The 24,388-nt window shown below is 34.7% G+C and overlaps 1 protein-coding gene across 4 annotated transcripts in view; it reads left to right on the top strand.

Moving 5' to 3' along the window:
- Window positions 1-24,388, top strand: part of SLC25A16 (solute carrier family 25 member 16) — a 47,992-nt gene that overhangs the window by 3,620 nt on the left and 19,984 nt on the right. The window contains exons 1-4 of one of the 4 annotated variants that reach the window (XM_036923981.2): window positions 2,608-2,999; window positions 3,083-3,175; window positions 7,937-8,070; window positions 8,988-9,051. In XM_036923981.2, coding sequence (XP_036779876.1) covers window positions 8,008-8,070; window positions 8,988-9,051 — 127 coding nt within the window. In that variant the 5' untranslated portion in view covers window positions 2,608-2,999; window positions 3,083-3,175; window positions 7,937-8,007. Of the gene's footprint in view, window positions 1-2,607; window positions 3,000-3,082; window positions 3,176-7,936; window positions 8,071-8,987; window positions 9,052-20,768; window positions 20,854-24,388 lie in introns of those variants that run through there. The other 3 variants (XM_036923978.2, XM_036923980.2, XM_036923983.2) reach the window with 3 other exon arrangements.

Raw genomic sequence — 24,388 nt, 5'->3', positions numbered from 1 at the left:
AAAAGGAGGAAAGATATTGAAGACAGCAAATATAGGAAACTCTAAAAAGGAATCTTGATTAGGTTATTTATTTTTTAGAAGCTTGTATAGTATTTTGCATAGTTTCTTGTCTTAAAATCAGGTTTATTGAGTTATAATTTACAGTAAAATTCACTCTTTTTTGGTATATAGTTGAGTTTTTTTTTAATTGAAGTGAATGAGTTTTGGCAAACATGTTGTATAATGTATAATCACAGTCAAGACATAGAATAGTTCCATCATCTCCAATTATTTCCATTTCCCTTAGTAGTCATTCCTTGCCTCTCATCCCTAGTAATGGCATTGTAAATGTACTCATACAATATGTGTTATCCCTCGCTTACTTAGCACTACTTTTAGAAATCATTCAGGTTGAATATACCAGTAGTGTGTTCCTTTTTGTTACTGAGTAGTTTTCCATTGCATGAATTTATCAGTTTCATCTATTGTGATGAGTTTCATCTATTAATAAAAATTTGCTTTGTTTTCTGGTTTTTAGCTATTTGTTGGGGGAGAAATTTTGTACAAATTTTTGTGTAGGTATGTGTTTTTTTTCCTTGGGCAAATACTAGGAATGGGGCTGCTGGATCTTAAAGGGTGTTGTATGTTTACTTCATAAGAAATAGCCAAACTGTTTTCTAAGTCTGTTCCATTTTATATCCCCACTATTTTGTCAGCAGTTGGTATTATCAGGTTTGTGTCCTCTGTGTGTGTTGTTTTCCATAAAGGTGTGCAATGATGTTTGATTGCAGTTTTAATTGCATCTACCTGATGTCTAATGATGCCGAGCATCTTTTCATATTCTTATTGGCCATAGTGTCTCTGTGGTAAAGTGCTGCTTCAGATTTTTGGGAAGTACATAAAACTTTGGCAATTGTATAGGAGTTCCTGGTTCAAGTGATATGAAAAAAAACCCATTGGACAAGTTGCTTATTTTCTAGGTGCCTCAATTTCCCCGTCCTTTAAATGGGAAAATTAAAGTACCCACTTTAGAAGGTTGTAATGATTAATGAGATAGTACAGTTGACTCTCAAACAACAAGGGTTTGAACTGTGTGGTTTTTAAAAATAAATATATTGGAAAATTTTTTAGATATTTGCCACAATTTGGAAAAACATTTACTTTTCTCTAGCTTAGTTTATTGTAAGAATACAATATGTAATACATATAACAAAATATGTGTTAATCAGCTGCTGGTATTATTGGTAGGGCTTCAAATTAATTGTAGGCTATTACATTGGGAAGTTAAGTTTTTGAGGAGTCAAGAGTTATATGCAGATTTTTTACTGAATTGGGGGGGTCAGCACCTCTAACCCTGACATTGTTCAAGGTTCAACTGTACCTGTAAAAGCTTTGGCATGGTGCCCTCAGTTAAATCTGTTAGCCTAGTACCTGGTACAAAGTAAAAACACTCAGTACTTGTTAACTATTATTTTTGATTAAGTGGCCTTGGGTGAATTTTTTTAGCTTCAATTGTTCAAAGGAAGATAAAAGTTGCTTGACCTAACTCAATTGACTGTTGTGATGATCAAGTATTGTGGTAAGCAAATTAAGATACTATTAAAAGAAACTATTTATTGAACATATTCTAAATAATTCCACTATATGGTTAATTTGTAATGACTGAGATGATAATAATATAACAAAATATTCTTAAACCAAATATATTGAAATAAAAATTATTTTTAGCTTATCTGAAATTTTGGGTAGCCATGAGTGTTATTTCCATTAGTTCAGATAAGCTTGATAGAAAAAGTTATATGTGGATTTAATATTTGAATACAAATAGACATTTCACTTTTGGACATCTCAGATTCTGGTTTTTAACATCAGCTATATGCTGAGCTGTTAAGTAAATGTGTGTTAGCTTTGAGTGATTTTTGTCTTACATTTTTAAAAAGTTTGTATAGTAAGACTCTGTGTTCATTCATTCAGTAAACATTTATTGAGTGTCTGTTATGTGCCAGGCCCTGTACTGGTATCTGGGGGTGCAGTAAAAGGAGACCCACAAAATCCCAATTCTCTTATTCCTTTCAGATTGAATATGCAATGGTGAAGAGCTTAAGTAATCATGAAAAGACACCAAAGACTTTTTACCCACCTTTTCATAATAGAAGCAACTGATTTTATCAGGTGCTTATATGTAAGGTACTTTACAAAAATGTCTTAGTTCATTTGGGCTGCTATAACAAAAATGCCATAATCTGGGTGGCTTATAAACAACATTTCTTTCTTTTTTTCTTTTTTCCACCAACCTGGAAGCTCCAAACATTTATTTCATATAGTTCTGGAAACTGGGATGTCTAGATCATGGTGCCAGCAGGTTTGGTGTCTGGTGAGGGCTTGTGTCCTCATTATGGAACCTTCTCTCTGTGTTTTCACATGGTGGAAGTGGCTAGGGATCTCTCTGGGGCCTCTTTTACAAGGGCAGTAATCCCATTCATGAGGATGACTTAATCACTTCCTAAAAAGCCACCTCTAAATACCATTGCATTGGGAATTAGTTTTCAGCATATGAATTTTGGGAGGGCACAATCTGTAGTAAAAAGCCTTTATATATTATCACCTTAGAAGCATGCCAAGCTAGTAGAGCTGGCCTGGATTCTGACCTATGCTAAAGCCCATGTAAGCACTTAACTGTCATGCACATGTTGCACCAAATACATAATTGCTGAATGTATAAATGAATGACTGAATTTTATGGGTAAAAGTTGTTTTTTTCAATGAAAAAGTCATCTAGAAGAGGCAGTTCCTTCAAATAGGCCTACAGTTGGGTGAAGTCTGTCAAGTGCCTGTCTCCATAATTGCATTTAGCAAGATTCCCAGTGTTCATCAGGTATTAGTGGGTAGATTTACACTCTTCAAACTTATTTTTAAGTCTGACATGTTCCATTATTAAGTTACAGGGCGTGGGGACCTGTCATCTGCTTAACCCTGCCACTGGGCAGTTCTACCATGGAGACCAAATCAGAAATCAGAGGGTATGCTGGCTGAGCCAACAATAATTTCAATTTGGAAAGAACTGGTATGCAATTTCTTCCTGACCCTTAAAATTTCTTTTTAGGTATTGCTGGATGCTGTGCCAAAACAACAGTTGCTCCTTTGGATCGAGTGAAGGTTTTATTACAAGCTCACAATCACCATTACAAACATTTAGGTGAGTAGTGGATGCTAAAGATAAAATGAATGGAAACATCTGTCTGCTAGCTTGGTTTCCAGTTGTGAATTATGATGAAAAGAGGACACAAAAGTGAGTTCAAGGTCAGGGGCAGACTTTGCAAGGCATATACCTCTTATCCATTTTAATCTCTTCATTTGCCATAGTGGTTATATATATTATCATTTTTAGGGTATACTGATATTCTCTAAACCAAAATCTTAGGAATCACTGAAGTAAGTACTATTTGTTTATTGAGATTGATTAGTCACATCGTTTACAGACATGCATAATAGCTCAGGCTGATTTTTAAAAAATCCAATTAGTGATGGGCATAAGGTTTAGTCCTTTAAATACTTAGTTAAACAAGCCTTCTAGAAATCTTAGGGCAAACAGAATGCAATTAGTATGTATGGATAAATGTGCATTGCTAAAGAAAAAACTCTAAGTTGTTCCTTACAAACATAAAAATCAGCCATTTAATTAACATGGACACTCCAGTAATAGATCATTGGTGGGAGTAAGAATTTTTTATAGCCTTTTGGAGGGCATTTTGGTAATATGCATCAAAAGTCTTAAGAAGATACTCTTAGGCCTTCCAATTCTAGTTCTAGGAGATTAGTTTAAGGAATTCATCACAAATGTGCTCAAAGATGTATATAAAAGGATCAAACCATTATTTATGTTAGTAAGAGAAATGAACAACCAAAATGTTCAATAATAGGGAATTGGCTTAATTAAATAATAAGCATTGCTTAAGTGCATAAATAAATTCATATTATAGCCTGTTTTGCAATCATAAAAAGTTGTGGAAGAATATTAATTGACTAGCAAAAATGTTTATAATGTATTAGTTAAATGAAAAAATATTACAAAATGGTTTAATTATATTGTCTTTTATATAAATAAATGTGCTTGGACAAAAGGCTGGAAGGATAAACATTAAGTGATTAATTTTCTTTTTTTATATATATATTTTTAAATTTTTTAAATTAAGGTATTATTGATATACACTCTTATGAAGGTTTCACATGAAAAACAATGTGGTTACTACATTCACCCATATTATCGAGTCCCTCCCCTTACCCCATTGCAGTCACTGCCATCAGTGTAGTAAGAAAAATTTTTCCCTCTAAGCTGATTTGTAATACATGTTGAACACATATTACTTTTTCGCTTAGAGAAAAAAATTTAAAAGAAAAAAAAATTAATGTGGACAGAGACCAAGAAAGAAATTAGGTCATGCCAACTAACTTATACTACTACATTGCTTTACAGGTTCATGCTTTGATAGATAGGAGTTGATATGTGCTCTGCATGATCTATGTAGCATTAGTGTATAAGAAAGATGTTCAACAGAGTGAATAAAAATCAGTTATTTTCCAATTGTGTTTTAAAATGTGATTTTTTTTCAAAAAAATGGAATGGATATGTTTATGTTATATATTAATTGTAGCTCATATTCTTGTCAATATTTTTAAATCTAGGTCCATACTTATAATTGAAAGAAGAAAATTGCTACCACTTCTGTGTCTAGCAATGAGTTCTGTGTCTTCACAGTGTACTGCTCATATAAAGAAAGAATCAGACCTTCGAACTTATTGAGGCATTATATAAAACTGGAAAGGAAAGGAATGATTTTGTTTTGTTGTCCAAATTGAGGGTGGAAAGGAGGTAGATTATATTACCCAATATCTTTGGGTATTTTGCAGTGACCCAGCATGTGAATGTCTGAGTGGGATTGTTTTATTCCTTTAACCTCCTCCCCATACTAATGTATGTTGCTTTGTTTCCTGATATGTAATCACTAGATTACATATTCACATTAGATTTCACGCTCTACAGGGCTGCATGCCATGGGTTATATAGTGTACCCTACAAGGCATGCAGAATTTGAAATGGAATTCCTGGAGTGTAACAATGAACTCTTGGTGTAGTATTTAGAGATTCATGTGTCTTTAAAATATTCAAGCCAAAATAAAAAAAGAGAAAGAAAAAAATGCAGTTATTGGTGGCTTTTTAGTTTCTTTTAAAATGTTTTTGGGCATTTTATTCTAGGTACCTTCCTTATATGCTTGCATAAGATAGTTTTTTTTTTGTGTGTGTATATCTTTATCCTTTATTATATATATTTTATTTTTTATTGGAATAAAGTTGATACACAATATTATATTGGTTTCAGATGTACAACATAGTGACTTGAAATTATATACATTTCTTGATGCTTGCCACAGTACGTGTAGTTCCCCCTGTTACCATACCAAGATATTACAAAATTATTGGTTATATTCTATAGGTTTATAGGTTATATGCTGTATAACCTTCTATATTCTATAGATTTATAGAATATGACCTTCCATTCCTATGACTAACTTATTTACAATTTGTAGATTATACCTCTTTATCCCCTTCACCCTATTCCATCCATTTCCCCACCCCCTTAAGATAGTTTTTAACGTTTTGCTTTTTTAAACATGAATTTTCATAGTCAAAGATGACTAAGATGTGCTATTGGATAAAACTTCTACTTTAGGTTCTTCTGAAAAATGTATGATATTACTTCCAAGGCATCAAAAACTATTTTTTGTTTTGAATAAAAATTATGGCCAAATGAACAGAGTATAATTAGAATTTCTCCTTCTCCCAATTTGCAATGTTAGTATAAATAATTTTTTCCTGTTATATATTGAAAACCTTGACCTCCGTTTAGCTTTTTATAGTCAAATTTGGTATAAAAATAGGTACATGAATATAAATTATTTTTCCTGTAATAGATTGAAAACCTTGACCTCCATTTAGCTTTTTATAGTCAGATGTGATATATAAATAGATAGATGAATTATAGTAGGATTCTTTTTAAAATCTTTTAATTTTATTGCTTTTACATTTTATTTATTTATTTCTTGTTTTTTAAATATGTATTTTCACAAGCTCATTATTCAGAAAAATATGAAAGCAAATTTCTTTCTCTTTTCCTTATTCCCTTCCTAGAATCAAACATTTTTACAAGTTTCTTTCATTTCTTTTCAGAGCTAATGTATGCATACACAAGCATATGCTTATATTTTACCAAATGTTAGTTCCTTCTAATCCTAGCTTGATAAAATAAGATACAGAGAAGGATTTAAAGAACACACAAATTTGATGTAACAGAAACATAGGGAACTTTGCACCCTACAGAGAATATTCTTTCCAAACAAACTTACAACATGTGCAGAAATTAGTCCAGTGTGATGCTGTGAAGAAAATCTTAATTCATTTCCCAAAGTAAAAATAGTATATAGACTATAGGTTGAAAAACAATATAATTATCTCAGTTGGTATTTAAAGGCCATTTGAAAACATTCAACATTCATTATTCAACTGTTTGTCTTTCTCTTATTTTAGGTGAGATTTTTGTAAAGCCTTGTGTTAGATATGGCCTTTTAACAGAAGTTGAGAATCTTTGGCTTTTAAAAGAGAAATTTATGTCATTTAGATTTTTTTGCAATTGATGATTTTTCACCCACCATCTTAATGTATTATGTTTACCACGCTTTCTTGTATGGTCCTCCAGCCCCCACCATTGCTCTTTGTTTCCTGGATTTCCTTTTTTTGAAAGTACTATGTTTTACTTCTAATGGTTTCTCTTAAAACATCTTTAACAAAATATTTGTGATAATCCTCGGTACTTCTTCATCATCAGTCTTTCTGTCCCCACTAGGTGGTCATTGTTCTAAATTTAATTACCCTTAAATTGTTACAAACACATTTGAATCAAATTAAACAAGGCTTAATCATTGTGCCCTCCCCCAGCAAGATGTCTATAATAGAATTTTTTTTGGGGGGGGTGAATATATTTAGTTATATTATTCATATATTTTGGGAGAATTTTACATGTTATACACGTAGCTATATATATAGAATAGAAATATTTTTAATAGACTGTTAGTTCATTTAGATATCTACTTATTAAAAATGATTTTAGTATATATCTTTTCTTGAATGTTAGTAAGTGCCTATGATTTTAATTTCTAGGAGGGGATCAGAAGGTTACTTGCATTCTAAAATTCAAAATGAGCCTAGTGGTTTATTTTCATATTTGATCAAATTTTGTTTGCAAAATTTGGGACCTGAATTTAAATAGTTTAATAATGGAAGTAGTAATATGTTAATGAGAAGTCTGTACTGCAAATAGGATGAGTAACTGACATTCATAGAATAATAAATATGTCACTATAGAGGATCAGAGCTCAGGGCTTTGTTTATCAGTATTTCTAATTAAAGTGTCCTAATAATGAAAATTTGTCTTCAAATTTGCATAGTTGTAATAGATATGTAGTTTATTCATTTATTTTTATTTAGCAGTTTCCTTACGTAAACAAACTGGACATGTATCTGGGTCAATCTGGGAAACCTTACTTCATCTTTTCAGATAGAGTCTATCATTTGCAGTGTAATACCTGGAGCTTGAATACATTTATGTTAATATTTCTTAGACTGCTATAGTTTAATAAAATCTGTGATAACTATAAATATAATTTACTTATAATTTGCATCTGTTTTACTATTTTTCATATTTTTAGTATAATTTGGACTTACAATGTGTTTAAAGTAAGTTTAACAGTTATTCAGGAATTACTGTTCATGTAACTTCTCAAGCAAAATTATATCATGAATGATGGCATAGTAATTTTTATCTGTGATTGTCACGAAAACTTGAATTAGATAGTGTTTTCTATTTTAATAATATTTTTCTTCAAAAAATCTTTCTGAAAATAGGAGTATTTTCTACATTGTGTGCTGTTCCCCAAAAGGAGGGATACCTTGGATTGTATAAAGGGAATGGTGCAATGATGATTCGAATCTTTCCCTATGGTGCAATCCAGTTTATGGCATTTGAGCATTATAAAACGGTACTTGAATTTTCATTTTTTTTTCTTCTTTTGTGTCCTTGAATATAATATCATACTTAGTTGACAAGGCATTTGCTTTGTACTTTAAAGTTACTTTGGATGAATGGATATGTTTTTAAAGGAGTAAGATTTGTGATAGTTAAAAATTTTAAATATAACTTAGTTTTGGAGTTATCCAGAATTGTTAGTCATTTTTGAGTAAATTGTTTATGTTCACACTTACAAAGAAGAGCTGAAGTATCTTTCAAAAAGGTGACAATAAATCCATAAAATATTAATAGCTTTTTAATATGCTTTTTCTCTGTAGGAGAAGAATACTGTGACTTCAGATTTTCTTATTAAATAAAATAGTGAAATCATATTGTGAAAGTCTGGTTCTGAGTAATACTATAAGTTAAATGCTTTTCCCTTTCTACTCTTTGATGTTCTCTTTTCTGGCTACTGAAAATTTATCCTCTCAAACATCTTAACACAGAAAGTGGTTAAGTATATTAAATTTCACATGGTATTTTAAAATGAAAAGCAAGCAGTAGAGATGAGAGCAATATTCTAAGCTAGTCAGATATAATTGATGCCATCAGTATATTAAGACTTCATTGATTTTTCTTGCTACTCCTATCCACGCTTTAAGTATTTGTTGTCATCAATGTGTAGTATAGTTTATTTGGCAATTCTAATGTAGATTCCTTCTGTAAATGCAAAATTAGAGCAGATGCTATAGAGGAAATACCTGATTTCCTTAAGATGGGATAGAATACTGCCCAACTTTATGTAATTGTGCTCATTTCATTCATATTAAATACTAATTTAATTCTTATCAGCCCTGTAACTCTTTTGCAAAAAGTCTTCATTATTAGACAGTCAAATGGGCAGTATTTAAAAAATATCTCATTTAACTTGATGCTTTTGGTTTCTAGTTAATCACCACAAAGCTGGGAATTTCTGGTCATGTGCACAGATTAATGGCTGGATCCATGGCAGGTAAGAGGAATGGGTATATTTTATTTCTGACAAATGATATTTTCAATTAAAATACTTAATTTGGTTTAGGTAATATGTGTCACATTGATTAAGCAGCACACATCTGTTATCTTTCTATACTCAGTTGTACAAGAAACCATTAGTATACCAACTCAAAAAGAGTAGAAGGTAAGGAGAAGGAGTTAGGTAACTTATAAGTATGTGAAAAACATATATTCCCTTTGAAAGTTCTACTTCTGGAGATGTTTATTTTTTTCTTTCAAACATGAAAAGCAACCCTAAAGCAACCCTAACGCAAACACTATTAGCAGTTTATTATGTATGCTTTCTTTCTAATACTATTCTGTCAGGTTAGACTTTTCTTTTACAATTATCTCAAGACTTTTCTATATCAGCACACAGATCTTTCCTATCTTTTTAAAGACCTGTATTATATACTAAGGTATAACTATACCATGACTTATTTAATCAGACCCCTATTGCTTAACGCTTTGGGTATTTTCAGTTTTTGTTTCACAAATAACGCATTATACTTGCATGACAATATCTGTAGAATAAATTTTGAGAAAGGAAAAATTATCTACCAAAGGATATGTGTATTTAAATTTTGATAGATCTTGCCAAACTGATCTCCACAATGCTTTCAGTGGCCTTTCCCCGTAAATACAATACCAATACTGGGTCTTATCAGATTTTTAATATTTGGCAGTTAATTAAATAAGGCTGACCAGCTTTTTGCAACTTTTATTGATCATTTGTATTTTTTTTACTTTCAGCCTTGAGTTGTTCCTATTTTTTAAAATCTTTACTTTTACCTAAAAAAACAAACCTCAAAAAAATTCATCTTTATAAATGGGTATTAGGACTTTTTTTTTCCTGTCAACTGTTGCTAATATTTTATTTCCAAGTTTTAGATTTGTCTTTTAACCTTATTTATGATTTTTTTGAAAAATCAAAAGCTTTTTCTCCCCATATACAAAATTTTACATAACCAAATGGGTTAGTCTTTTTCTCTGTGGCTTCATAAATTCGTGTTGTATTTAGAAATGCCTTCCCCATTCTAAGATAAAAATAGCTAGTCATGTTTTTTACTAAAACTTTCATATTGATCCTTTTAATATTTATTTCTATATACAGAATGTAGTAGGGATTTAATAAAATTTTTCTCCAAATGACTAGTCAGCTATGCCAACATTGTTTATTCAATAATTTATCCTCTTTTCCTGATTTTAAGCACTACCTCTAGCATATACTAAATTGAGTAAATTTATTTAAGAGAAGTAAGGATGCATACAGTGGTATTTAGCAACAAAGATGCTCACTGCAGTTTTATCATACCAAAAGGTAATTTAAATATGTAGCAAGAAAAGAGTCGTTAAAAAAATCCACATATGAGATTTTTACATATATATTAATTTTTTTTTGTACAATTGTATTTATTTGCAAAAAAATATTTTATATCATAAGTACAAAGAAAGCAATTACAAAAGAGAATGTTCAATATTAGATGTCATATTTGATTTTTAAAAAGTAAATGCAACCCCAGCCCCCGGTGGGAAGAAAGGAGTCAGAGCAGGGAGGGAGTGAAGGGTCAGGACTGCTAAACAACCAGCTCTGGTAGTCCACACTGGGAGTGCAGACACATGGTGCATGGTATGCTGGATATTAGAGAAATGGAAAAGCAAAACCTGCGAGCAGGTCCCAGCAACCGGCGCCCCTGGGACAAAAGAAAAGCGAGTGCTTTTTGCAAGTCTTAAAGGGACAGGGACCTCACAGCTGGACAAAGTCATCCCGGCACAGTCAGCCCAGCACCTGGGAATCCCGGGGAACTCTAGGTGACTTAACCCCCTGGGCAGCAGCACAGCTCTGAAGCCCCTCACGGTGATAAGCGGCCTGCCAGTCATTCCCCCAACTGGCACGGACCCAAACACACCAGCCCAGTAGCAGGAGAGCGGCCACGTGCACCAGTGGTGGCACCAGAGGGGTGTAGGAGAGGCCCGCAGGAGCCGGCGGCGACAGCGGAGGAACAGCCCAGGAGTAGCTACAAGGCCAGCAGCTGCCCAGAATGTCAGACTGGCGCACAGCCGCCTGGGCCAGACCCAAAGGCCACAGCCAGCACACAACTGCCCAGCAGTGGCGCCACTTTTGTAGGAGAGCACACCCGGTGCACCTGCCACTCCCTGGAGAGCTCTGCACTACTCAGACGGAGATCCCGCCCACAGCAGCTTAGGGGATTAACTTGGAGGCTGCTCCAGGAGTGCAGGTAACCGATACAGGCAGTGGAGAAGGGCAAGGCGACCAGCAAGCAGGAAAGGACTTTGTTCTCCCAGCTGACACACACGCTACCTGCCTACAGCTACCTCTATCACCATGAAAGGGCAGAAGAATTTGGTCCAGTCCAAAATTACCCAGACAACCCCCAAGAGAGGACCTGGGGAGATAGACTTAACTAATCTCTCTGAAAAAGAATTCAAAATAAAGGTCATAATCATGCTGATGGACCTGCAGAAAAATATACAAGAGCTAAAGGAGCAAGTAGAGAGGGAGAATACAGAAATAAAACAATCTCTGGAAGGACTTAAGAGCAGACTGGACGAGGTGCAAGAGGCCATTAATGGAATAGAAATCAGAGAACAGGAATACAGAGAAGCTGACGCAGAGAGAGATAAAAGGATCTCTAGGAATGAAAGAATATTAAGAGAATTGTGTGACCAATCCAAACGGAACAATATTCTCATCATAGGGGTGATAGAAGAAGAAGAAGAGAGAGAAAGGGATAGAAAGTGTCTTTGAAGAAGTAATTGCTGAAAACTTCCCACAACTGGGGGAGGAAATAGTCTCTCAGACCATGGAGGCCCACAGAACTCCCAATACAAGGTACCCAAGGAGGACAACACCAAGACATATAATAATTAAAATGGCAAAGAACAAAGACAAGGACAGAGTATTAAAGGCAGCTAGAGAGAGAAAAAAGGTCACCTACAAAGGAAAACCCATCAGGCTATCATCAGACTTCTCAACAGAAACCTTACAGGCCAGAAAAGAATGGCATGATATATTTAATGTAATGAAACAGAAAGGCCTTGAACCAAGAATACTGTATTCAGCACAATTATTATTTAAATATGAAGGAGGGATTAAACAGTTCCCAGATAAGCAAAAGTTGAGGAAATTTTCCTCCCACAAACCACCACTACAGAGTATTTTAGAGGGACTGCTCTAAATAGAAGCACTCCTAAGGTGAAATAGATGTCACCAGAGAAAATAAAATCACAGAAAAGAAAGCAGACCAACCAAATACTAACTAAAAGCAAAATAAAATAAAATAAACTACTCACAAAAGCAGTCAAAGTGAACACAAAAGAACACTAAATAAAACATGTAACATATAAAGAATGGATGAGGAAGAATAAGAAGGGAGAGAAATAAAGAATCATCAGACTGTGTTTATAATAGCTTAAAAAGTGAGTTTAGTTAGATAGTAAAGAAGCTACCCTGAACCTTTGGTAATCACGAATCTAAAGCCTGCAATGGCAATAAGTACATATCTTTCAATAATCACCCTAAATGTAAATGGACTGAATGCACCAATCAAAAGACACAGAGTAATAGAATGGATAAAAAAGCAAGACCCATCTATATGCCTCTTACAGAGACTCACCTCAAACCCAGACATACACAGACTAAAAGTCAAGGGATGGAAAAAGATATTTCATGCAAACAATAGTGAGAAAAAGCAGGTGTAGCAGTACTGGTATCAGATAAAATAGACTTCAAAACAAAGAAAGTAACAAGAGATAAAGAAGGACATTATATAATGATAAAGGGGTCAGCGCAACAAGAGGATATAACCATTATAAATATATATGCACCCAATACAGGGGCACCAACATATGTGAAACAAATACTAACAGAATTAAAGGAGGAAATAGAATGCAATGCATTTGTTCTAGGAGACTTCAACACACCACTCACTCCAAAGGACAGGTCCACCAGACAGAAAATAAGTAAGGATACAGAGGCACTGAACAACACACTAGAACAGATGGATTTAACAGACATCTACAGAACCCTACACCCAAAAGTAGCAGGACACCCATTCTTCTCAAGTGCACATGGAACATTCTCCAGAATAGGTCACATACTAGGCCACAAAAAGAGACTCAGTAAATTCAAAAACATTGAAATTCTACCAACCAACTTCTCAGAGCACAAAGCCATAAAACTAGAAACAAATTGTGCAAAGAAAACAAAAAGACTCACAAACACATGGAGGCTTAATAACATGCTCCTAAATAACCAATGGATCAATGACCAAATTAAAACAGATGGAGTAATATATGGAGACAAATGACACTGACAGTTTAAAGCCCCAACTTCTGTGGAACACAGCAAAGAAAGTTCTAAGAGGAAAATACATAGAAATCCAGGCCTATCTAAAGAAGGAAGAACATTCCCAAATGAATAGTTTAATGTCACAATTATTGAAACTGGAAAAAGAAGAACAAACGAAGCCCAAAGTCAGCAGAAGGAGGTACGTAATCAAGATCAGAGAAGGAATAAATAAAATTGAGAACAATAAAATAACAGAAAAAATCAATGAAACCAAGAGCTGGTTCTTTGAGAAAATAAACAAAATAGATAAACCCCTAGCCAGACTTATTAAGAGAAAAAGAGAATCTACACATATCAACAGAATCAGAAATGAGAAAGGAAAAATCACAATGGACCCATAAAAATACAAAAAATTATTAGAGCATACTATGAAAATCTATATGCTAACAAGCTGCAAAACCTAGAAGAAATGGACAACATCCTAGAAAAATACAACCTTCCAAGAATGACCAAGGAAGAAACAGAAAATCTAAACAGACCAATTACCAGCAAAGAAATTGAAGCGGTAATCAAAAACTACCCAAGAAAAAAACCCCTGGGCCAGATGGTTTCACCTCTGAATTTTATCAGACATAGAGAAGACATAATACCCATTCTCCTTGAAGTTTTCCAAAAAATAGAAGAGGAGGGAATACTTCCAAACTCATTCTAGGAAGCCAGCATCACTCTAATACCAAAACCAGGCAAAGACCCCACCAAAAAAGAAAATTACAGACCAATATCCCTGATGAACATAGATGCAAAAATACTCAACAAAATATTAGCAAACCGAATTCAAAACTACATCAAGAGGATCATACATCATGATCAAGTGGGATTCATCTCAGGGTTACAAGGATGGTACAACATTAAAAAATCCATCAACATCATCCACCACATAAACAAAAAGAAGGACAAAAATCACATGATCATCTCCATAGATGCTGAAAAAGCATTTGACAAAATTCAACATCCATTCATGATAAAAACCCTCAACAAAATGGGAATAGAGGGCAAGTACCTCAACATAATAAAGGCCATATATGATAAACCCAGAGCCAACATCATACTGAACAGCGAGAAGCTGAAAGTTTTTCCTCTAAGAACGGGAACAAGACAGGGATGCCCACTCTCCCCACTGTTATTCAACATAGTACTGGAGGTCCTAGCCACGGCAATCAGACAAAACAAAGAAATACAAGGCATCCAGATTGATAAGGAAGAAGTCAAACTGTCACTATTTGCAGATTACATGATATTGTACTTAAAAACCCCTAAAGTCTCCACTCTAAAACTACTGGAACTAATACCTGAATTCAGCAAAGTTGCAGGATACAAAATTAATACATAGAAATCTATGGCTTTCCTATACACTAACTATGAATTAACAGAAAGAGAAATCAGGAAAACAGTTCCATTCACAATTGCATCAAAAAGAAGAAAATACCTAGGAATAAACCTAACCAAGGAAGTGAAAAACCTATACCCTGAAAACTATAAGACACTCTTAAGAGAAATTAAAGAGGACACTAACAAATGGTAACTCATCCCATGCTCTTGGCTAGGAAGAATTAATATCGTCAAAATGGCCATCCTGCCCAAAGCAATCTACAGATTCAGTGCAATCCCTATCAAATTACCAACAGCATTCTTCAACGAACTGGAGCAAATAGTTCAAAAATTCATATCAAACCACCAAAGACCCCAAATAGCCAAAGCAATCCTGAGAAGGAAGAATAAAGTGGGGGGGATCTTGCTTCCCAATTTCAAGCTCTACTACAAAGCCACAGTAATCAAGACAATTTGTTACTGGCACAAGAACAGAGCCACAGACCAGTGGAACAGAATAGAGACTCCAGACATTAACTGAAACATATGTCAATTAATTTATGGTAAAGGAGACATGGACATACGATGGGGAAATGACAGCCTCTTCAACAGTTGGTGTTGGCAAAACTGGACAGCTACATGTCAGAGAATGAAACTGGATCGTTGTCTAACCCCATACACAAAAGTAAATTCGAAATGGATCAAAAACCTGAATGCAAGTCATGAAACCATAAAACTCTTGGAAAAAAACAGGCAAAAATCTTTTGCACATAAACATGAGTGACTTCTTCATGAACATATCTCCCCGGGTGAGGGAAACAAAAGCAAAAATGAACAAGTGGGACTATATCAAGCTGAAAAGCTTCTGTACAGCAAAGGACACCATCAATAGAACAAAAAAGTGCCCTACAGTATGGGAGAATATATTATAAATGACAGATCCGATAAAGGGTTGACATCCAAAATATATAAAGAGCTCACGTACCTCAACAAACAAAAAGCAAATAATCCAATTGAAAAATGGGCAGAGGAGCTGAACAGACAGTTCTCCAAAGAAGAAGTTCAGATGGCCAACAGACACATGAAAAGATGCTCCACATCACTAGTCATCAGAGAAATGCAAATTAAAGCCACAATAAGGTATCACCTCACACCAGTAAGGATCGCCACCATCCAAAAGACAAACAACAACAAATATTGGCGAGGTTGTGGAGAAACGGGAACCCTCCTACACTGCTCGTGGGAATGTAAACTTGTTCAACCACTGTGGAAAGCAGTATGGAGGTTCCTCAAAAAGCTCAAAATAGAAATACCATTTGACCCAGGAATCCAATTCTAGGAATTTACCCTAAGAATATAGCAGCCCAATTTGAAAAAGACATATGTACCCCTATGTTTATTGCAGCACTATTTACAATAGCCAAGAAATGGAAGCAACCTAAGTGCCCATCAATAGATGAATGAATAAAGAAGAGGTGGTACATATACACAATGGAATATTATTCAGCCGTAAGAAGAAAACAAATCCTATCATTTGCAACAACATGGATGGAGCTAGAGGGTATTATGCTCAGTGAAATCAGTCAGGCAGAGAAAGACAAATACCAAATGATTTCACTCATATGTGTAGTATAAGAACAAAGAAAAAACTGAAGGAGGAAAACAACAGCAGAAACACAGAACCCAAGAATGGACTAACAGTTACCAAAGGGAGGGGGACTGGGGAGGATGGCTCAGAAGGGAGGGACAAGCGAGGGGGAAGAAAGGGGGCATTACGAATAGCATGTGTAGCATGTGTAATGTGGGGGGGAGCACAGGGAGGGCTGTGCAGCACAGCGAAGACAAGTGCTGATTCTACAGCATCTTGCTGCGCCGATGGACAGTGACTGCAATGGGGTTTGTGGGAGGGACTTGGTGATGGGAGGAGTCTAGTAAGCATAATGTTCCTCATGTAACAGTAGATTAATTATCCCAAAAAATTAAAAATTAAAAAAGTAAATATATAAATATTTATAGAGAAAAAGATTTGCAAGTTATAAACCAATATGTTAACAATTTTCATTTTTGCTAATGGGAATAAGCATAAATAGAAGGTAATATATCAAAATCTCAATTGTTAGGGTTTGCACAGTGGTTGCAGGATTTCAGCTGATTTTTTTTTCGGTTGTTACTTTAGTTATATTCTTACATATGCCATAGTGATGTCAGGTTTCTGTAACCAAGATTCTGTAATATCCTTTGGTTGATACTGACATATGGATGACCAGAGCATCTGGATTACTTGGCCTTTCTGAGCGGATGGGCCTCTGCTGTTCAGTATGCACAGTTTAGCATTCTAGTAGTTCTAAAGCCTTTGAGGTCTACATTTGTGGTGTAACATCTGTGGTGTGGGGAGAAAAATGGGAACAGATGTTGAGCAGGTAGTCCTCAAAAAGCAATAGAAACCTTGGAGAGATGTTGGAGACACTATGGGCATAGTCAGTCATCTTCTGGTTGTTGAGATGACAGGCATGGTCTTGTATGACAGATGTTGGGGATTTTCCAGATCTACCTCAGACTCTGAAACCAATGACTCTTCAGCCTTACCTGTCTATCTCGATTTATAGTCCTTATCTATAGTTTTGCCTTATCCAAGGTTTATTTAGCTCTTCTTGACTTCTACCTGGCTGACCTACGTTCAATAAGTAGTAAAAGTAACCAGGAATAATATTCAAAATACTGAACAACCCAACTATAGTAGTACTAACAAATAGGATAGGTTCTGAAAGCTTCTAATTAACTTATTGGCTGGATCATGAAATAGTACGTGGGGTGGTCGTGATAGTGGTGGTGGGAGGGCCACCAGAGCCATGGTGGGGGAGATCTTAGGAAGTTGGAGAAACAGCTGTTTGCCAACTGGCATAGAAATATTTCAGTATTTTACACTGACATGACAGTGCTAGTGAGTAACAGTAGCTAACATGTATCAATACTTGCTATGTACTGTACATAGACCTGAGCAATTGACATGTAATCTTCAGTCAGTGAACATATAGTCCACAAAAAAATACTGTGGGTATTTTTGTTTTGCAGGAGAAATTTAATAAAAATTCCAACTCTTAAAATTTATGATTTTGTTTTTAATTTTATCTCTTAAATTTAACTTTACAAGTGACTGATCAAAATTCTTTCTTTGAAGGTTGTAGGAGAGATTAAGTAGGATTATGAATATGAGTTAAATCCTGAAGAATTTGTATTATTTACTTTTCCTGGCACTAGATAATAGCATGTTCATTCAAATGGTGTTTTTAATTTCATTTTTCTGAAATAAAAGAATGTTAACATCAAGATTTTAGTAGATGTTAGAAAACAATAATAAACAAGAGGAACTTCAATTATAAATTTTAATTTTTTAAGAAAAAAAATTTTTTAAGTGTTAACAATTATGGGTAAGAGTAGTGCTTCTATTATCAATATTTCTATCTTTATTACCATGTTTAAGGAATTATAATTTACATCTTGTTTCTATGATTTTAAGTAGTTGAAATGAACATGCTGGTTAATTTTATTTTTTATTTAGTATCTTTGCTCCTGTACCTTGGTGGCCTTTCAATGTAAGTTTGGAAATTTTATGTTTGTCAAAATAAAAAATGGTATTGCACAGTCATTTCAACAGAGCTTATTTTAAAGCTTTTTTTGGGCTTCAACCTTTTCCCTCATCCTACAACTACAATCCAGTACATGTTGAATTTCAGCCAGCTAGAAAAAGGAGAAGCTAGAGACTGAGGATCAAGGTTTGTATAGTTAAATATATTTAAGGAAGGTCTTCTTGCCTTTTGTATATTTTAATTGTTTGAAATCAGTCTGGCTCTGCCAATTCTTATGGAACTAAGAGTGACAGCATACAGAAAAGAGGAAAAAGAAGATATTTGTTAGAAACTAGAAGTGATAAGCTGAATTCCGCTTGCTGCCCTTTTCCTGGTGTACTCCAGTTTGGTATTTTGGCTCAAGGCTAGAGGCTGAATGGACAGAACACTTCCTGGGATACTCACTAGCCTCCTTTACATGTCTCTCTTTGACCATGGGCAGATCATTCAAGCCTTCCCTAATTCACTTCTCATTTATTAAAGTGGAGTTTTTTGTTGCTCAACTCCCTCTCTCTCTGGCTTGCTCTGAAAGGCTGAGGTACTTGCTGTGAAAACATTCTGAAAGATCTGAGCACCTCCATAAATATGAGGGAATGTTATCGAACTTCTCATGACAGTGATTTGTTACATGCTCTTGAGCCAGCCACCTAAATTCCTTATTCCTCCTTTTGTCTAACACAGGGTAAATTTTAGTTTAAAGAGAGGTAACACTCAAAATACTGTACAACCAGTATAGCATGCATAGCAACTAATCAGGGCAGAGGGCTGAACGTGAGCAGCGAGAATGACTGCCCAGTAGTCATTAGAACAGGATGCATGTTCTTTTGAGAATCTCAAGAAGGCTTGGAGGCACCTTTCTCAGATACCTCTACTTGATACCTGAGCCCCAATCCAGAATTCAGAACCACCAAATTTCCAATATATTTGGAGATATTGCTCTTCTGAGTTGGTAGTTCAATTCTTGGATTTAGAACTTACTTTCTTTAGTTAATATATTGTAGGCCTGATTTTTGTGTGGTGGGGTGGGCATAATGTTCAGACCTCTGTTCTCTAGCCCTTTGGCTCTTCGACTTACATCATGCAGCGTGAGACCTCTGATTTCCACATGAGACTACTGAGCGAAAGGCATACATACTCACACACAGTTATTCTTTTGGGTAATAGTGATTGTAAATGTGGCTCCCAAATGTCATATTTGAATTATCTCTCCATAGAATCTTCTCTAAGAGCCTAGTTTCAGTTATCATGGTATAGACAGATGTATTTTAGTAGTTTAGAAGTGATATTTAATCATCAGGTTTGAAGTAGTGTTGTTTCCAAAGGACAGGATGTAGTAGAATTGAACTCCCTTGGATGCCTACTCTAGACAAATTTCCTCAAATTTGTGGCTTAGCTTTTGTAGTTATGATGCATGGAGCCTTTCTTTTGTCTAATGTATTTATTTAGAATTATGCACTTTTTGTTGTTGAACTTTAATCTCTTTGGGTATATACTTGAATTCTGGGTACTGTTCCCACTGTAGTAGCCTTAGATGGAGAAAGAGGGTGGTGAGCTGGGAGGGGAGCCATCTGTGCAAACTAAAATCTACTTCCATGCTCTTAGAAGTTGGGGAGGAAGTAGATTAATTGATGGGGTCTGGATATGCTTCTATTTTTTTAAATTAAAGTATCATTGATACACAATCTTATGAAGGTTTTACGTGAACATTGTGGTTTCAACATTCATCAATATTATCAAGTCCATACCCCACCCATTGCAGCCACTGTCTATCAGTGTAGTAAGATTTTGTAGAGTCATTACTTGTCTTCTCTGCGCTGTACTGCCTTCCCTGTGACTTACCTGTATTGTGATTCAGATATGCTTCTCTTAATCCATCACTGTATTATCCAGTTTCTAATATCCATTCCTCTCTTCCCTTTACTGCCTCCACCTTGTTGTGTTAGTTCCTTTGTTACGAAGTCTTTTATGCTTCTTGCTTTAGCAGAATAAAAAAATTCATATTTGCCGTATTTTCAGAATATCATCTCCAAAGTTTTAATGACCAAGGATTATCTGTCTTTTGTATTGTGGTTAGAAAAATACATGCAACCAGAGGATTTTTTTTTCTTTTTAAGTTAAACATACAGTGAAAGTAATATCAAGCTCTTCTAATCTTTCCAAATCAGTAAAATTTAATTGCTGATTAAAGTATGTTCTTGGGTTACCACAATTCCTGGGATTCTAAACTAGAGAGACAATAATCAGGTGAAAAGATAGGGAAAAAATGGTCTCAGTCAGTTTGGATTCATCATTAAGTCCTCAGTTTCTGGAATGAAGGGACGAAAAGAGAAGTTTGCACATACACAAAATTGCAAGCACATCTCAACTTGATTGAGTCTTGTTGCTTCCTGGTAGGTGAAGATATTCTGCTCTTTATATTGGATTGTAGTTGTAAAATGGGGAAACAGGAAAACTATCACCACCACTATTTGAGGTAAGTAGTTTCTGATTTCCCTTATTTGTGCATGCAGGGCTTTTTTGCCCTTTTTGTAAAGCAGTGCTGGTTAGAATAGTAAGGAGGAAATGTTTAAGTGTAGAAAAAGGGTCAAAATGGGAGTCATTATCTTTATGAATTGAAAATCCCAGTCACCTTCTGGATGACAGATATATATGTTAGTCTCATTACTAGCAGTTAAGCTGTGTTCCTACTTTGTAACATATTCCTCTCCAATAATCCTTTGACTATGCTTCTTTTTTATTTGAATTCTTGAGCATTGATTTGCAGGAAAAGGGAGATAGGGAATGGAAGGGTTTTGGTAAAAAGAGGTGACATATAATTTAGTTCTCGAAAGAGTGAAAAATGAACAGCTTGAAAACAGAGTGGGAGAATAATAATAGGTAGCACTCAGATATAATATTTACTATGTGTCAGTGATTATTCTAAGCATTTACATATATTAACTCCCTTAATCTTCATAAAACCTTATTTTAGGTAACTATTATGATGTCCTTTTTATAGGTAATGAAATTGAAACCTGGGTTAACTAACTTGCTCAAGGTCACACAGCTAGTTAGTGGCAAGAGTCTAATTTGAGCTCAATTAGACTCACTCTAGACTCCATACACTTAGTCTCTTTTGACCACTTGACCAGTTTTGTGTCAAAATAAGTCAAAAATAAATAGTTTAAAAAATAAATTCGCTGAAATGAGAAAAGTTACCAAACCGAGAAAGTAATGCTAGTGCTGGATTACTGACAGGTAGACTACGCACATGCTTAGGTCCCCAGCAAAGCAGGGACATTTGGTATCTTAAAAAAATATTGATAAGAGTTATTGTGAAGAATATCAGAACTTAGTTGGATATCCTGAAGCTTACTTCACAGTGTAGTATTGTTTTTAGTTTGAACAATGCAAGACATCATATTTTCTGTACTTAGAGCTTAATATATAGCCTAAATCCAGCCCTGTAGAGGGCTTCATAATTTTATACTTAGAGTGAAGGGTAAAATACGATTATCAGAAAAATATTCCTTACTTTCCTCTCATTCCAATGATAAGCATTTAAAATCATTAAGTGGTTTTTAAGATTTATCAGAGTACAAAATTATTAAGAATCCTCTCCCTACTTTCCAAGGTTTAAAATTATATTTAAGTTATTAAATTGCTTTTAGGAATATTGAGCAATGACAACAAAAACTCTGTAATTTTTATATTCTTGTGTTAAGTAACAAAATTCAACTGAGTACATTGAAAGATCAAATTGGTTTTATTTAGTGATTCGTGAATCTGGCAGCAGCTGGCCCAGCAAGAGGAAGGACTCCGAGGAGCTGTAGGAAATGGCAGGCTATTTAGGCAGAGTGGAGAAGGGATAAGGAAAGAGCAGGTTACCTCATTACCTCATCTTCCTTTTGGGGATGGAATGGGTCTATGTGGCAGATTACCTCATTGGTACTGACCAGAAAATTCCAGACTGACCTGGTTAAGACCACATTTCTGGTGAAGGTTGACACTGCAGTTAGGTTACGTATTAAGCCTTGGTGTGGTGACATGGGCTCAGCACAAATTACTTCATTTGGGGCCCAATTGTTTTTCTTTAGGAAGATTTGATTGATTTATCAAATTTAAAAGAAATATACCATATAAAACCATGGGGAAATAAATTGGCTGTAAAGCTGCAAAACTCGATCATGAGTTCAGCATTCTACTAATCAGTGACGTTATTTTTTATAATTCTCTGATGTACAGTTAGGTTATGCCAATTGTTCACCTCACTCATGGTCTTGCAACTTTTAAGCTAATGTGTCCTTTGCCTTTACAGATTTCTGGGTATAGTCATTTTCTACCAATTTGTCGGTTTGACCACTTTGTTAATTCAATTATTTCATATTAAGCCTCTTGAAGCCCTTAAGAAGACAATTAGAAGACTTGGAACATGTGAGAAGGAGAGGAGGAATAAATGGAACCAGAGAGAGCAAATTGGAGAGGCAAGATCAAAGTGACCCAGATGAGGGAAGAGAAAAAAAAACAGGAGTTGTAAAAATTTACAGAAGTTGTAGAAATAAAATGGATAGTGGGAAAATCCTAGCAAAACCTGATGTTTAATCAAATTGTGTCAGCATGAACAAGCCTTAAAATGGTTAGCCTTTTGATTCTCTTTGATATTTATTAAACTTTTTAATATTAATCATTCCATTAAGGGTGGAGCTAATGTATAGATAATCTCTCCTAATTTTTTTTCTAAAAATTTTCCTTGCAAACTCAAGCACAAGCTGCAAAAAATTAAGCCAACCTGCAAGGATACATAGTTTCATAAATATCTGGATAATAAGGTATTTCCTGTGACTTTAAGGTTATTGCCAAACCTTTTCTCAGGAACACCACATTTGTACTATATCAGTTTAAGTTCAGTTATAAGAGGCCATTTGGAAAAGTCACTGCCTTGAATGCCAGACATGGCTGGTTTGAATTCCAATAAGTAGAAAACAAAAAACATTAAATAGTTTGAAAATAAATGGTTTAAAAACAAATAGCTCAAATAAGGAGCTCACAATCAAATTGGCTGATCTGGGGACGCTAATGGAATTGCTGAACTAAAAATTTAAGTTTAGAAAGTACTAAGCAAATATTTAACATTTGGAAATAATAGGGAAGGCAGCATACGTGGTGGTATGAATCAGAAAACGTAGCACCAAATCCTACTCTGTGATACAGAAACTATATAAGTATGGTCAACTTAACTACTTTGAATCTCAGTTTTCTTATTTGTAAAACAGGAATAATAATGTCCACCTTGTAGGATTGTTGGTGGTGTTTGGCATGTGAAGATTAGAGGTCATATTTGTAAAGTACCTAGTATGGTGCAGTTGGCATGTAGTACACAGTCTTAATTTCTGTGGGCAGGCTAAAAAAGGGAAGGTTTAAAACACCACTTACAGCTAAACCACAGATATGCTGATCATAAATCAGCCTTTCTTCCATGAGTCTAACCTGTTCTGACCATCATTAGGCTAATTTTGAACCAAAGCATTGCTTGTATTATTAGATTATAATATTAGATTGCCTTACTTAACATATTCAAACTGACTTCCCTCTCATTTTTCTAAAGGAAGTGAGTTTTTATTCTTGAGAGAACTAAGGGTTGCATGTGTTTGGAGTCAGACGCTGTACCGTTGCACCATGAGGTCCTGCATGTGTTTACATTAAAATATTACCTGTATATGAACTGTGTTAGTTGTTATTTAAGATAATGTTATAATTACCCAGGTAGAGATACCATGAAAGATACCTAGATAATAATGCAAAGAACATACTTCTCCAATTCATTTATAAGGAATGGCAAATTGATTTATATTTTTTGGGGGGGACTAATGGAAGCACTGAAAGTTAGTATAGGGTTAGGTTTGGGCTGACAAAAATGGATGTGAAATTATGTAGTATTTGCTAAGTAAGTAACTGGGGTAAGATATCTCAGGCCTTTTAATACAACAAACAAATACTAAAAAATATTTTAAACTAAAATGTTAAATCAT

Source organism: Manis pentadactyla, chromosome 8, assembly GCF_030020395.1.
Source record: "Manis pentadactyla isolate mManPen7 chromosome 8, mManPen7.hap1, whole genome shotgun sequence".
NCBI lineage: Eukaryota > Metazoa > Chordata > Mammalia > Pholidota > Manidae > Manis > Manis pentadactyla.
Note: the sequence above shows the minus strand (reverse complement) of the source record. Positions and strands in the feature narration are given on the sequence as shown.